Source organism: Eublepharis macularius, chromosome 17, assembly GCF_028583425.1.
Source record: "Eublepharis macularius isolate TG4126 chromosome 17, MPM_Emac_v1.0, whole genome shotgun sequence".
Taxonomy (NCBI): domain Eukaryota; kingdom Metazoa; phylum Chordata; class Lepidosauria; order Squamata; family Eublepharidae; genus Eublepharis; species Eublepharis macularius.
The window spans coordinates 29,728,238-29,744,821 of record NC_072806.1 but is presented as its reverse complement, the minus strand read 5'-3'; the positions used below and the strand labels follow the sequence as shown (position 1 = coordinate 29,744,821).

Here is a 16,584-nt window from a genome sequence, read left to right as displayed (position 1 = left end):
TGGCACTAAATCTCAGAGACACAGCATCACAACAGCGCCCAGGGAAGAACAAAGCATGGAAAGCATGAGAATCGTGCGCATACACTCTGTCTAGCAAAGAAGAAAACAAATTTGGGTATCCCATGAAGTATGAAACTTAAACTGAAGACCACATTCTGCCAAGGTGTCACATACAGGTATGTAAGAACACAGAACTGCAATTATGAAAGTGAACACACTGAACAATCCTAGTAAAATGTGGATCGACTAAGACTAAAAAGACCAAGGAAACTCTTTTTCAACTACTAGGACAGAAAAGGGGGCTGCCCTGGAAACAGTCTGTCACCAACCATCAACAGACCAGAGGAAAAAACTATATTGCAGCCTCAAGTGGGATACTCTAGTTGTACATTTTATAAACATTCAAGGTGTTGGAATTCTGCTACTAGCAGCCTGTACCCCCAACAGCAGAGAGACTCCCTGCAGGAAGGGTGGAGATGTGTGTGAATAAGACAGCCAAGCACAACTGTAAATACTGCAACATGCTAAATTAGATGACCTGGACCTAAAATAGGCTTTTCCATATGTCCTCCTTAACAAATAAGGAGCACTCAAAAATAACTCCCTTTTTCAGTCTCAGGGGGAATACTAAACTGAATAGTTCAATTAATGGGAGGACAGCCAACTTCCCCTGAGCAGAGAGATGGGGAAGATCTTGGGTCTTTTGAGCCCATAAAGCAACACAAGATGTGAAAAAGAACTGTAGGAAAACTGTGAGTGGTGGATAAGAGAGTACACCACTAAATTTTTACTTTCTCTTATAAAGTAAATCATCAATAAGGACAAATGAATTTAAAGGATTTGACAGCAAGGCTGTTCCTCCCCACAGAGTGTTGTCTATCTGGATTGAAGAATTCAGAATCTCTGTTTGAAGTCACAGTAACAGCCACTCGTGTGTTTTTTTTTAAAGTCCTAGAATGGATGGGGGCAGTCCAGCTCTATATTAAAAGAATATAGTCATTACAAACACTACAGTTATAGGCTGTGGAACACACAAGTATCTGAAGGAGTAAGCTGAATTCACAAAAATTCATGGCAAATAAATGTTTCTGCTGAGTAAAGTTACTCCGTGTTGACCAAAAGAGATCCTCTGCACATTTCTAAATGACTGCTGACTCTTACAGCAATGAGACTGAGAACTGTGGAAAGAGCCAGCACCATTCCCTGGTAGGAAAAGGGGAGTGTGGACACACAGGGAACCAACAGGAAAAGCCTTCCTTCAAAAAATGTTGGGCATAAAGGTGCAGGTTTATCCTCTCTGTTAAAAAAGAAACAGCTGAGGAGCCCCAATCATTATATTGATGGTTCCAGGCTGCTATGTCACTGTTAGCTGTATTAAATCCTGCCTCCACGGACTGCACCTTGGAACTGAGGAGAGCCTGGGAGGAGCAAGGATTCCTTGAGTCAGGCAAGCACATTTCCAAAGGCCTTGGGGAAAAACCTCTCAGCTTCTGTTAAGTTACACCTCCAGGTGTTTCCCCTCAGAGCCAACACAACCAAGGGAGTGGAGGGGCCAAAGCCTTTAGAAAAAAGCCTCTCAGCCTCCAAACCAAGAGATCAGTTATGCTACACCTCCAGGTGACTCCCCTCAGAGCTGACACAGCCAAGGTGGGGAGGGGCCTTTATCCAGGCAGGCATGCAGGCAAAGCATCTGGGAAAGAGCCTTGGAACCGAGGGCTCTGTCAGGCTACATTTCCAGGCTTCTCCTCTTAGAACTGAGGGGGAAGGATGGCACAAAGCCACAGCCTCCGAGAAGAGCTGTTGTGGGGAGGTTCTGACAGGCCACACCTCTGGATTTAGCCCTTGGTACTGAAGGGTGCCATGGAGGGAGCAGGTGCCTTTAATCAGACTGGAGTTTTCCAGCATCCTGAAGAAGCCTCTCTGGAGCCATAACGATGGAGAGACAGAAACTTTTCTTCTTTAAATGTAGTTGCATTCTTCAGTAGAATGTCTACTGAGGGTTAAAAACTTTTAAAATAAATAATTCTCCTCAGCCTTATGGATGAGGTGAGGGAAAAGCAGAGAACAGCAATGGAGATCCTCTCTCTGCGGTGGCAAAAAGAGAACGGAGGGAATAGCACCCCTCCTCCTGGCCATGTGATGTTTTCGGCAGGAAAGTGCCAAAGGGAGAAGGGGCGCTCCTAGTCTTCTAGAAAGTTCTGGAAATCTTCTCCATGGCTGGTTTGCATGTACAAAGTCCCAGTGTGAGACGGCACAGAAGCCACAAAGATGAACATTCCCTTAATAAAAACAACCCTTTGTCAATTTAGTAGATGATTACAGAATCCTCACCACCTTCCTCGGATTCTTCTTTCTCTGGGGAGCTATAATTTTTTTAAAAATTGCTTAAAGTATGGTAATATTTTAATTCAGTCTGGGATTCCATATACCAATGGCAGCCACTGCAGAGGCAGGGTATCTCCCCCCGGTTCACTTTGAGGAAGACCCCAAATACAAGAAGATGACAACAAAACTCACTTCCGAAGGTGTTCATGCTCCTTCAGGAACAGCTCCGTTCGCCGGTTGTTCACACCACTCCCGCTTTTGTATGATCTGAAAAGGTTGGTGAAAAGTAAGATGTGAAGCAAAAAGGAAAAAAAAAGTATCGCTCCTCCTCACAAGGATCATTTATACTTGAACTGTCCCCAGTCAGAGAGATTCACGTGGCCTCATTTACACCAGATGGTATCTGGTGACCTGTGGGTCTGATCCCCTCCTTCCTTTATCATCCTTCAGCGAGGGACTTCTTAGTCTTCTCCTTGATTGTGTGGCTAGCAAAAGAAACTCTGAATCCTCCCTATCACATTTTTATTCTACCTTTTATGCTCACGACAATCCTGTAAGGTAGTCCAGGGTTAGCCAAGATCACTCAGCTTCATGGATTTTACCCTGGCTCTCACCACTCCTAATACAATCCCTACACCACACACTGGCTTTTCTTTTCAAACATCCCTCTCTTCCTACCGTGGGCGGCAACACTGATCATTTTCCTCTCAACAGCCCTTTCTCTGGTCATTCCCATCTGTATTTTGCCTCAGCAACTTAGGTGCATCAGAGCAATAGGATAGAATTACAGGTTAGAAACACAACGCAGAAAGAAAAGGTACCCAATAGGTATCCCACCACTTGGCCCTTGCTGTCAATCAGCTGGGTGGGTGGGTGGGTATTTAAAGGGCTGAGCCCCACAGAGTTCTGGCCCTTCAAATCCCTACTGGCCAAACAGCTGATTGGTGCTCTGGGGACAGGAGGCACACTCCCTGGATACCTCCTACTTGCACTGCTGCCTGGTGGGTGGCACTCATGGCCTGGGTCCTACTGGGAACTGCTGCCTGTTTCTTCTCCACCTGCTCACAGGCTATGGAGGAGCAGGCAGTGGCGCCCAGCCATGGCTGTAGTACAAGCTTAATTAGAACTTTTGGTTAACCTGCAATCCCAAGTCCCCAATGATGCTGATTAACAAAATGTTCTGCATCCTACTATACTGCAAAGCAGCTAACTTCAACTGAGGAAGAACTGGGTTATAAAAATACATTTCTTCCTTTTTTGGCGAAGTTTATCATTCCACACCATCACACCGCATGCAGCAGAACTTACTCGATATCTTTCCGGACCGACCCCAAAAGATTCTCTCTTTCCCGTACTGCCAGGAAATTTGCTTTGGTTTTATGGAATTCATGCGTGTAGTCCTGTAGGAAAACAAGGGTGTTAAAAGCCTTTGCGCAATCTCAAAGAAGAGATTTGGCCTAACTTGATGTCAAAGCCCAAAATATGTTACTTAGTATAGCAGCTAGTCAGAAATCTTCCACAATTATCAACCAGGCGCCGAATTCAATACAATAATCACGGCCACCAGGGACTGCTTGGCTCAATGAAGATCCAGGCTGTGCTGACAGATTGGGGCAACTTGCAGTCATGATGGGGATTGGAGGTTGCAATTTTTAAAAAGCCATAATGAATGAGAATGAATGGCTCGGACTCTGAACGACGGTGCAACCAGTTGAGAATTTCTCCTGCCTAAGCCTTGTTGAAATCAATGGAAGCCACAGAAGAACAGGTTTCCAGCACCAGATCACTGATGCAGCTTGTCCAGTGCTTTGCTTCCATCAGGCGGGACTCTGGGAAGCTCTTAGGCAAAACACAGTATTAATGATTTTGTTTAAACCCAGCATATGGTACTCAGAATATATCGTCTCTGGAAATGGGAGGTTCTATATTACTATTCCAATTAGAGTCCGTTGATAGTCTTTCCCTCCATGAATATATTGAAGCTTTTTAAAAAACAAACAAACAAACATCCAAGTGAATTCCATACATTAATAATGCATTGTGTGACAAAGAAGATTCCGAAATCTACTGTCAAACAGTTTTACAGGGTGATCCTACATTCTTATTTTTTTTGAAAAAAAGACCACCACCACCCCGAGCAGGTTTCACTCATGTCAACAGCTTACACAGAGAATTCTCCAGGCAGACTGTACCCTCACTTAAGACAACACAAGGAAGAATTTTAAGAGCATTTTAAATGACTCCCTGAAATAAGGACAAAACCTGATTTGGTCTTGATGGGAGAGGTTCCGTCATGCAGAGAAAAAACGTGAAGGAAATGGAAGAAAGGCAGTGCATCTCTTGGAATATGGAGGAGAATACATATTGCCCCAATCAAGCTAAATATGCAAGCCAGGGTATCCATTACTTACCTGCAAGATGTCTCTGTGCCGTTGCAAAGTATGCATCAGAGCTGCGTTCAGGGACGGCACTCCTGCACTGTTGGTATATTCAGCCATTTTGTCATTTATCCCTGTGAGCTGCAGAAGAAAGCATAAAAGGACTCAATTGCCTTGCGGGAAATGTTAAGCGTGTGTTTGGACAGAAAGACCACCTGCTCTGAGTAAATTCACAGCAGTTGTTCAGACTTTCCTTCTCAGCACTCTGGAAGTATTGCACTGTAATCCATCATGTATCTTGGATCCATTCTAAGTAAGACTGAGGCCTAGAGAAGTCTCCATAGTCCTTTACAACAACACTGCACAGTAGTCCATGTTGTTTTCCCCCTACTGCTGAAGCTAAGATAGAGGCTACATTCAGAAATACATGGTTTGAACAAATCTGAGTTACCTGTGATAGTAAATTCTGGCTGGTTGGCATCAAACCAGGATTGGGAACTAGGGTTTGTAATTATATTGTTATCCACAGTTTGTACTAGCTGTGGTTTGTTGCAGCATCTGAATTCACAAACCAGAGTTTGTTCAATAGCACTACCCCCTCATTTGCCACAAGGCCCCAGAGAAAACATGAGGATGTCCTGTATCGTGGGAGGTAAAGAGGACGGAAGAAGCTCACAAATTATGGTTTATGCATAAATCAGGATTAATATCTACTGCTGGCAGACCAGCTATAGTCTTCTTTGTGCAATAACCTTGTTGTAATTATCGGAATGTCTGAGTGCATGCAGAACAGCTTGCCTAAACCTAACCAATGAGTTCAATGCAGACACAAAAACAGGGTGGTTTGTAGTTCAAAGCTCCACTTCTTAGATGCTCATGTTAAAGGAGCAAACTAGAAATTATCATCTCAAAATGTGAGATGTAAAATTTCAAATAATGTTGGTGCCATGAAAGGTCCCTGCTTTTAATATGGGAAAAAATTATTTTGGAAAAAATTGAAATATATGCAATACTTCTTTTCGTAACAAATCTAAATTTCTTTTGCTGCACTGGTAACATACAATGCATTGTTTATAACTTAGCTTATACAAATTACTAACTGACATGTTTATGGAATTTAAAAGTATAAATGCCTTAATTTCCTACAAGCAAAACCACTAATATACCTAAGTGCTTGAGAAAGCACTGCAAACTGCTGCATTCTGTGCTACCTTAGCACAGGTATCTTTAGTTTTTGCCATCTGAGAGACTGGAAATAACAACAGCAACAATCGATTTATATACCGCTCTTCAGGACAACTTAATGCCCACTCAGAGCAGTTTACAAAGTATGTCATTATTATCCCCACAACAAAACACCCTGTGAGGTGGGTGGGGCTGAGAGAGCTCCAGAGAACTGTGACTAGCCCAAGGTCAAGTTGAAATCAGGAAAAAAATCGTAATAAATAAAAGGTATATTGTTTGAACAGAGAGTCTCAGTATCGCAATAGTTATGACTATAATCATATTTCAATATCAATTTAAACTTTATAACACTGAATTCTTAATAATTTTTACCGAACATTTTATAGCATATTAATTGTTGCCGAAGTTAGTCACATTAAAAAAAAAATCCTTGAAGAGATGTTGTATATGTCTACAAGAATACACAGGAATTATAATTATCTAATGCTGTTAATTGCCTACTAACATAAAATATTTATTTTTATATTATTTATAATCCACCTTTCTCACTGAAACTCAAGACAGATTACACAGTATAAGTCAATATGATCAGTGGTTGGGACATTCAATAAACAATACATAGCAGAAATGTGCAAAATAAGCATAAATCTGAAAACAGAGTGGCAAGCGATGCTAAAATAAGCAATTTAACATGACATTAAAATTCATGCTGTACATTTTGAGTGAGCAGAATCTTGTTTTTAAAAGCATTTTCACTCACTCTGAAAAAGAAAATATTTCACAGGAGGTTTTGGGGGCATGTTTTCAGCATCGTCTCCAAATTTCCCAATTTTTCCACATTTCTAACTCAAAAGTAAACAAAAAAAAATAGACATGAGCTCCTTAACACCCACACTGCAGCAGTGAGTTTAGCTTCCTAAAGCTGAGAAACAGAGAGCCCACTTCTCAAGGAAGCATATTCTTTCTGGGGCCTTCTGGAATCATGCACTTCAAACAAACCAAAGCTGGCAGTCTCTGAAATCCTTCTTGCATCACTGAAGTGCACATTTGAAGCATTACAACTGTTAATGGTAACACACTAACAAGCTTCACTTGAGCTAGGGATCTGCCAGACTAAAATGCCACTTACCTTCCCCAGGAGCTGTTCAATTTCCACAGCCATTGTTTCAAACATTCGGTCTTGGCTTGATCCATTCAGGAGAGGAGTTGTATCAGAGCTGAGTGGAGAACAAGAGGAAGGTGAGAGGAAAGGCAGGCATGAAAGTGTATTTCGGCCTCTGAAAACTGCACTGAGCACACAGGAAAGGGCTGTGGCTCAGTGGAAGAGCCTCTGCTTTGCATGCAGAAGGCCGCAGGTTCAATCCCTGGCATCTCCAGTTAAAAGGGTAAAGACCTCTACCTGAGACCCTGGAGAGCTGGTGCCAGCCAGAGCAGACGAGACTAACCTTAATAGGCCGGTAATCCGATTCAGTATAAGGCAGCTTCATGTGAAACTTAGAGAACTCTGCTAATCCTTGGCTAAGGGACTACATGTTCATACTTCCAAGACCCCCCGCTCCAAGCGGTAGCCTTCATGGCATCCAAAAATCCAGTGTGGGGCAGGGAGATGAGGAAAGGGCCCTGACCCAGTTTTCCTCCTTTTCATTATGCCCCTCTCAGATCCCAGGCCAGAAATAGGTACCTCAGCAAACAGCCTGTGCTTTGCCTTCAGCAAATTTGAGAAAGGCTATTTTAATTGTTTTAATTGAAGAGCCACACTGGCAAAGCTTTGAGAAATACTGGACCTGATGGCAGCTGCCTCCATACTCTCATTTGCTGGGACAAGTATCCAGGCATGTGGCTCTTACTCACAGAGAAAGCAGGAATATACAGGCTCTCGTGGTCTTAAAGGGGCATAACTGTGTGTGGTGTTTCTCCTACTGGAAAGAAAACTACCACCAGGCAATCACTGAAGCACAGTGATCCCCTGCATATTTATTACAGCGTCATCTTCCGTGAGGCAGAGCCCAATTTTCAGGATAGCAACAAAGTTGGTGAGAATTTTAATTTTTAAAATTTATTTTATGTATGTCCCACCTTTCTCCCTATGGAGACCCAAGGTGACTTACAGTAAATCTCCTTGCCTCCATTTTAACCCCACTACCACCTTGTGATGTAGATTAGGCTGAGCATGCATGACTGGCCCAAAGTCACACAACGAGTTTCCATGGCAGTGGAGATTTGAACCTGGTTCTCCCAGGTCCTAGTCTGACACTCTACACACTGTACACTATACCACTATACACACTGTCTTTAACTCAGAAGCCTCCTCTGGAGGCCCCCTCAAAGATTCTAAGCATTCCTGAGCCAGTCTTTTAAAAATAATTTTAAAAATCCAGAAGCAACAGGCCAGGAAATAACTAATAAATGAATACCAAAGCGATCAAGAATGTTCAATTTTTAAAAAAATCACATTTCAAATTTAAAAGAAAAATAACAAACGGAGCACAAGCACCTATATCTGTCAGCTCTTCCTTCTCGAGAATTGCTGTGGCTGTAACTGGTGCATAGTTTGCTGAAGGACACAAGTTTCAGATCCAGCTCATTCTCGAGCTGCCGGGCCTGCTTTCGCAGATCTGTACAAGGAGAGTTCACAGAGACAGAATCAGTCACTTTCTTCCCCACTGTGTCTCCCCTCCCACAGTGTAAAAAATGAGAGGTATGTCACCTCCACAAGAGGCTCATTGCCTCATTTGTCTGCAATATGAAACATATGAGCCATCACAGAGGAAAGCATCCTGATTTGGAACATAAAATGGTTGATGGTAAGAAGTCATGAGAAAAGGAACTATTTTATGCAGAAATAGAAGCAGCAGCAGATGGAATTCAGACATAAAGCATCTGCTTTGTATGCAGAACATTCCAGGTTTATCCCCAATACACCTAGTTAAAAGGATCTAGATTTGTGAAAAATCCCTGCTTAAGGCTCCTGGAGAGCAACTGCCTGCCACAGCAGACAATTCTAGCCTACATAGACCACTGTCCTTATTCAGGATAACAGCATTGTATGTTCATGGAGCTTAACAGAGTAACATCAGCCACAGACAAAGAAAAGTTCTCTGCTCCAAGCTTACAACAAACTCAAATTCAAAAGTAGGAGAGACAGCATAGGTGAATAGGACACCCAAGCAAGAAATGAATGCAACTACAGACCAGAGCATTTTGTTGAACTGAGGGCTTAAGGCAAAAGCATCATAGAAAAGGAGAAGAGAAATAAGGCAATCAGGAAGCAACAGCTGCCCTGAGAGAATCAGAACAGTTCTCTGGTGTGATCCTGCCAAGAACCTTAGTTTTATTCATCACATGTGTATCACTGTGTCTCTTGGCAAAGCATGGAAATGGTGTGCCTATTAACTCCCCCTTTTATACACACAGAGATCCCTTCCCCACTCCGGTGCTTTATACTTATATGCCACTTTTCAGCACCAATGACCCCATTCATAGATTTGGACTCAACCACAATTCCACCCCGCTCTATTACAGAAAAAGAAAGAATAAGGTGAAAATGAAACAGAAAAATAAAATGTTATACACCCCTGAACCCAGTTCCTCCACTCTTCAACAGTCTCTCTCTCTAGAGGTCACTCTCATGGGGCCAGAAGCTGGCATCCAGAGGCCCCCCCATGCAGGGACACTATACCCCTCCTCGAATCCTATTTTCTCTCCCACAAATTACAAAATCCTTCCTCTCTTTAGACGAAGAGCAAGGCGAACATGAAGTAGGAAAACAGAACAGTCTGCTCTTTCACTAGCTTAGTTCCTGCTCCCCACATCTCCTCACATGATGTCGCTTTACAGTTTCTCGCCATGCCAAGCGGCTTGCCTCTAGATGGAAGCGGGGGGGGGGGACTTCCTACCTATGGCTGTTACACCCCCCCCCCCCAAATTTCTCCCCCCACTTCTCAAAACACTACACCCCCCCAATTTTATTTTCTCTCCCCACTCCTCAAAACACAACCTTCCTGCCAAACCTGCCGCAGACCCTCCCTCAGCAAGCGTGGCTCCACCTGGGGCCTTCCGCCCCCTTTCCCCGGGGAGACCCTCCCTCAAGGGCGCCTTCTCCTCCGCATAGCCCTCGCAGGCCCATCTCTTCCCCTCACGATCCCTGTTCTCCGCCGACTTTCCCTTCCCACTCGAGCCGCGTCGCCCCCTCACCCTCCCAGTAGTTGCTGCTGCAGCTGCTCCCTCCCGCCGCCGCCATTTTTGTTGTCCAACGTCAGCCCTCCTCGGCTAGCGCGCCGAACCATAGAGAGGAAGGGAACCAGAGCGCCTCCCCTCGCCAGACTTCCGGCCTCATAGACATGAAGCGGGAGGAACCGCGCAAGCTCTTTCGACGTCCTACAGCGCCCTCTGGCGGCAGTTTAGAAAATGAAGGCAGAAAGCGCCACTATGCCCTCTATGGCCCTTCAGCCGGTTTTAAGTTATAAAAACCTAAGAAGCCTGTTGGATCACGCCATATGCTCTGAAAGGCCCACAAGCAAGGAGGGTAGAAGGGTAGAGTCCCTTTGCTGCCATTGGACACTGAGAGCCCGCTTAGCCATTGTAGCCTTTGCAGACCTATCTTATGCTTGCCAACCTCCAGGTGGAGCCTGGAGATCTGGAGTTGCAACTGATCTCCCAGCCTTCAGAGATGAGATGCCCTGCGGAAAATCAAGATACAAGTCCAATAGCACTTTAAACACCAAGAGTTCTATGGAGATAGATCAAGATGGGCAGCCGTGGTATTCTGCCTGTAGCAGTGGAAAAGAGCAAGAGTCCAGTAGCACCTATAAGACTAACAAAATTTGTGGTAGGGTATTAGCTTCCGTGAATCACAGCTCACTTTTTCAGATACAGCTAGAATGTGAGTCCATCTGTCCTTATATCTTGGAGAGTGATTACAGAAGCCAAATGATAATAGCTGGTGAATGACAAAGGCAGGTGTGATTGAATAGGGTGGGGTATGCAAGATTTCCATGGTATAAGGTTTCCAGAGTCACACACTCCTGTGTCAGATGCAAGTCCAGTTTCTGATGAAGTCTTTGGTTCTCAAAAGCTTATACCCTGGAAACTGTATCATTGATCTTTTAAGGTGCTACTGGACTCAAACATTGCTCTTCTACTGCCAACCAACTGCCAACTGCTCTTCTACTGTCCACCTGAAACTATCTTATAGGAGAAATGGTTGTTGCTAAGACCTTATCCCTGCTCCAAACCACATCCTCCCCAGGCACCATCCCCAAACGTCCTGCCATTTCTCAACCCGGAGTGAGCAAGCGCAACTTCTTTTAAAGACACCCAAACTAGAAGCAATGGCAACAAACCCAATAGTTAAATTATGCCTTGTGAGAATTCTTATTATGACCAACTTGTCACAAAGTAACACTCAGGCCACGTTTCCAAGTGCCAAGGAACACATGTTGTAATCTACAGCCTTTATTTTGTAAAATACCGTATTTATCCACCTGAGAAAAGGATTCTAAGAACTGGAGGAAGATAATCAGCTAATGTGACTTCGCTTATAGGAGTTTCACGCCATTGAATCACTAGTTTCCATAAATGGCATAATCTTTTTTTACAGAATGCCCCTGAATGTCTGTGACCCATCATTAGCAAGTGCAACACATTGTATAAAGTGCTTCATCTTGCATACATCTTTTCTTATGAGGAAGTTGGGTGAAGGCTATACAAAGCAGGGGTCTCTGGCAGGATTATCAGTCTACTTACAATTCCCAGAACAATTTACAGGGAGCCACAGAGCGCTATACTGGTATGGAACATGCCACTTTTTTCCTTTCAGATGCTGTTGTGAGCCCCTTTGTTTCACTCCATTTTTGTTGCTGGTATTCCAAAGTCCGGGGGGGGGGGCGTGTATTTCAAGATTAATCAAAAGTAGGGGGGGACCTTAAATACAATAAACGTAAAGCATACTCTACAGAACTCTAAACATCATGTCAGTTAAAGGGAAAACAGGATTATGGAAAATTGGCCTAGTCAAACCCTTGCTTCTGGAAATGTAAACTACGGCGAAGGCTGTTAAAATGTTTCATCGCCTGCCTCCTGAGCAGCATCTTTTCCATATTATTTGGGGAGAGAGTGACATTCCAGACTACACCTGTCACCAGAAGGGGCAGGTTAGGAGTAGCCCTGCCTGAAAAGGAAACACACACATTTAAAGGCAAAAATACAGGAGGGAACTAGAAAGATCCAGGAATGCAACCCAGTCTATGACTTTTCTTCCACCTCTCAAGGAATGTTACAACCAGTGAAGCAAACATGACACAGGAAGAAGAGTCATCATAAAATAGTTTTATACAGATTATTAAGATCCCAACGTACATGTAAAACATACACACGCAGCTGAGACTTTTGGTGTGGGAAAAGATACAAAATTGTCATTACACCATCTGGGTGTCATTTTCAAGTGCCTCACTGCAAAATCTGTTTTCAAAAGGCACTCTGTGCATGGATCAAAGGACAGCGACAAAGATACATAAAGCAGCTGCAGGCTAGACTTTGGTGGCCAAGAAGCAGACATTGAGGTGGAAAGGCAACAGGTGCTGCAAAAGGGCATAGGTAGGTACCACTTCAGTCTAAAAACTGTGCATCAATTAGTAGCAAAAGGAGAGTGCCAGTTCCCCATTAGCAAGGCAAGAAGTGTCTCCAAGTTACAGTGCTAGCCACTTTTGAACAAATTCATTATGTAAGTTAAAGGGCCTGTGTGATGCTCAACCATTTATTGCTTGATAGAAGAGGTTGTAGGGAAATGGGGACATCTTGATATGCATTAGAAATGCCTACCCCAAGGCCTGAAATGTAGTGGAAAGATTAAGTGTTTGGAAATGGTACTGTACTTTTTAATTTTAAAAGAAAGCCTACATAGCTCCAGATACAAACCCGCCCCCCCCCCAAAGCTCAATTAAGGCCGAATATGATTAGGAGAGCAGCTGGAAAAGCTAACTAGTCATCCATGATTAGTACTTGGGATGGCTGACTATCAAGGAACACTGGGGTTGCTGTGCAGAGGCAGGCAATGACAAAACACCTCTGCTCATCTCTTGCCTTGAAAATCCCATGAGAGGTCACCATATGTCAGTTGCGACTTGACATCACTTACATATTTTTTGCATATACTACAGCAGAAATTCACAACTGGCATATTTGTACAGATAAATTGGTCTAACCTCAAGCCGTTAACAAGCTCAGGCACTTGGTTTCATAATGTCCATTTCTTACCTCATTTTCATGACCTAGAATCTCTTAATTAACAATTTCTAAAATCCTATTGTTCACAGCATTCCGTCTCCTCATTTTAGCCTCAAGGACACTTATGAGGTAGGTTAGGAAGAAAAACAGCAACAAACCCAATACACTTCTGAACCAAGGATCTTGCTAGTCTAAATCCAATATGGTGGCCATCACATTGCACTGACACTCACAATCTATGGAGACAGAGAGAAGATTTAAAAATACAGAAAACTGACCCCACAGTATAATGATTCAATAACTTGAAATTTAATGTAATGGAAGCTGGAATAAAATTGTACAGTTTTAAGTGTGTATCTGAACTCTCTTATGACTGCAGAAAAACATCAGAAGTGGCAAACTTGTTTTATCATAATTTGCTATCAATGCCTAAGTTCAATTCTTACTACAAACCCAAACTCAACCCGTTCCCACATTTCAGAAGGGAGGCTAAAGGCATTATGAAAGTATTTCTAAGAACCCCTAAGCCAGGGAATAAAGGGGTCAAGACTAGAGACGGGCACAAAATGGGGGGGGGAGAACCTTGAGTTTTGTGGTTCGGCACGTTCCACAAATCATGAACTTTCACGAAATTGTCCCGTTTCACAAAGCAATTCGTTAGGTTCATGATTCATCAGATCCCGAGGCCCTACAATGGCCCAGAGATGCTAAACTCGCAAGGAGACTTCAAAGGCACCATCACCCAACAACCTTCCCAGCAAGGACAAGAGCAAAAAATATTTTCAGTCTCTTTTGAAGCAGCAGCAAATCCAGCCAAAAGCTCCCAATTCCACTCTCTCTCACTCCAAATCCCAGCAACAGCTCCTCCATCTCCCTCTGTCTACTGGAACTGAAAGCAGGAGGCACAGAGCTGTGTCTTATATAAGAAATGCTCACATAGAGCAGAACAGGAACTCTCTGATTGGCAGAAAGACCTGCCTAACTGGGTTTGGAGGGATGGGATTGGTGTTCCAATGGCTACAGAAGGCCCATCTCTCCCCTGCCCGTTGCTCTCATAGAACAGAATGGGAGATTGCAGGTTGGCAGGGAGAGCTGCCTATCAAGGTTATGTGGGCTAAGACTGGGGTTTCCAAAGCAATAAAAGGTCTGCAGAATTCCGGGCCTATGATGCCTAGGGAATCAATGGATCGGTGCCAGCCTGTCTGGCATCATGAAGCATTCAGAAATTCTACAAATTGGCCTAAAAAGTCATGGATTTAGTGAAAAACACAGCCCCACAAAACACGAAAGTTGATTCATATATCGATTCATGCCCATGTCTAGTCAAGACAGATGAAAGAATCATACTGTTGGCAAGCTGGGAATCATCATGGTAGATAGTTTAGTTTTTAAAGATATTTACCATCACAAACCCAAGGATTCAAGAGGAGAGCTACAAAATGCCAATAAACAGACCCTTGCTTGTTTTGTGCAAAGTTCAGCCTCTTAAAGGAACAGCTGCTTTGGGCAGAAAAAACAAAAGACCACAAAATCCAACATACATTATGGCATGTCCATCATCTGATCATAAACCGCCATGCAAAGACAGTTGTGTCTTTTGTCCTTGCCAACTAGCTCTGTGGATAATTTACTCCAATTCCATTATCCCAAAGACCACCAAATCCCATTCTCATTATTTAGCAATTTGCCTTTACTGCTCGTCAGAAGTTTGATTTGCAATTTTCTCTCCAAATACAATTAATATGACATTTAAAATGTGGCTTGTTTTTTAAATGGTTTAGTTGAAATAACTGATTTCACTTTTTAAGATAGATTTTGTGGACCCAACAGCTGCCATGCAACAGTTTCTCACTCTTCCCACTACATATAAGCGCCCCCTCCCATTTAAACCAAAGTGCTAGATATATTCCTCAGATCCTGTGATACAAGAACCACTACACAGCCTCTATCCCAAAGTGGGCCCATTGCATGGTTTGAATCCAGAGCACATGAACAGCATGACTTTAAGCAAAATCCAGGTGCAGCAAATGAGCTGGTAGTAATAAACTCAGGGTTGGAGAGGAAGGGTAATGGAGGTTTTTTTTTTTTAAGTAGACCTATGAACAAGCAATGTTTAGGTTTATTTTTTTACTTGGAGGCCATTTCTGGAAGTCTTCAGACTCTAGCTGCACAGACAGGCAAGCCAGTGGCCTGGCTGTTTTCAACAGGCGGATCTCAAAAAATGAGCTGCAAAAAAATCCCATTTGGCACCAATCTGAGTAATCTGGCTCTTTGTAATGGTATGAGCTGATATTAGACAGACTGGAAATTATCCATTTAAGTTCAGAAATGCATCTTTTGCTATTTTATGTTCTCACATAGAAAATTGTAGATACTCTGAAGCAGTATTTGTGCAAGAGAATTCAAAGGAAACAAACATATTGGTTTTATTTTGCACAGACCACAGCCTCAACCAGAGATTCACACATCTGGATACAACAATCCATTCCTGTAATCTCTTTCAGGAGAAGGTCACTTGCCAAAATGATCTAATCTGAAGTCCTATTTAGGAGGTGGTGGTTTATGTTTCCAAGAAGGGAGCAAGACTGCTGGACTTGAACAAAGGCAGAAGTGAAAGAAGTTCTGAAGCCACTTTTATGTTGCTGTAGCAGCTTAGAGAAAATCACGGTTGCTACAGCTTATTTCCCTCAAGGAGTGAATATTCTTAGACACTTAGGCAAAAAATGCTACAAAGTTGGCCACCGGCAACAGCTCCGCTTCCCCAGAGTGAATTGCAAGCAACCAGGCTGCCAATACCAGCTCTGCGAGAGTCCTCAGTTCAGATTCTCACTGGAAAAGCAGCCAGTGGCAGAGCAGGGCCTCCTTGTGCATAAATAGGAATTAGTGTGATCCACAGAGGTTCTGGCTCCAGAGGTGATCTAGGTCCGTCACTTAAGAAATGCTCAGTTGCAGGTTCTGTCTCTGCAGGGAGCCTCCCTGCCAGCAGATGGGTCAGTGTTTGCTGGAGTAAAGTGTTTCCTCCTCAGTGTCTGTTTCATCCTGGAATTCGTGGCTCAGAAGGGACTTTTTAGATCCTGTAGACATCATTCGGATCTCATCCTCATAGTCATCATGGTGCTGGCGTAGGCGGTGGAAGCCATCCTTATGCCGGTTGGACTTGATGGAACAGACACACCAGATGATGCAGGCTGTGAGAATCAAAGCCGACATGGAAGCACCTAGACAAAACACATGCATGCTTGTCAAGCGCCTTGCCAAGACAGGGCACTTCCCTTCTGCATTCCGTTACTTAACTCCTCCCCATCCTCTACCAACTGCATTTTTATCCACCCCTTTCTCCAAGGAAATCAGGAACGAGTATTGGGAGTGTATGCAAGAGAGCGAATCAGGCCCACGATTGCCCAGTGAGTTCCCTGGCCGAGCAGGGATTTGAACCAGGGTGTCCCTAGTCCTACATTCTAAAAACCACACC

The 16,584-nt window shown here is 43.6% G+C and overlaps 2 protein-coding genes across 2 annotated transcripts in view; both read right to left on the bottom strand.

The window, feature by feature from the left end:
• Positions 1–10,168, bottom strand: part of GOSR1 (golgi SNAP receptor complex member 1) — a 47,545-nt gene extending 37,377 nt beyond the window's left edge. Inside the window, exons 1-6 of the mRNA XM_055001850.1 lie at positions 10,083–10,168; positions 8,383–8,503; positions 7,018–7,105; positions 4,737–4,844; positions 3,634–3,725; positions 2,518–2,592 (exon numbers count right to left, since the gene is read on the bottom strand). Coding sequence (XP_054857825.1) covers positions 2,518–2,592; positions 3,634–3,725; positions 4,737–4,844; positions 7,018–7,105; positions 8,383–8,503; positions 10,083–10,128 — 530 coding nt within the window. The 5' untranslated portion in view covers positions 10,129–10,168. The remainder of the gene's footprint in view (positions 1–2,517; positions 2,593–3,633; positions 3,726–4,736; positions 4,845–7,017; positions 7,106–8,382; positions 8,504–10,082) is intronic.
• A 2,032-nt stretch (positions 10,169–12,200) lies between these two features.
• The window catches only part of CPD (carboxypeptidase D), a 35,024-nt gene continuing 30,640 nt past the window's right edge, over positions 12,201–16,584 (bottom strand). The window contains exon 21 of the mRNA XM_055001466.1: positions 12,201–16,330. Within this exon, the coding sequence (XP_054857441.1) occupies positions 16,104–16,330 (227 nt within the window). The 3' untranslated portion in view covers positions 12,201–16,103. The remainder of the gene's footprint in view (positions 16,331–16,584) is intronic.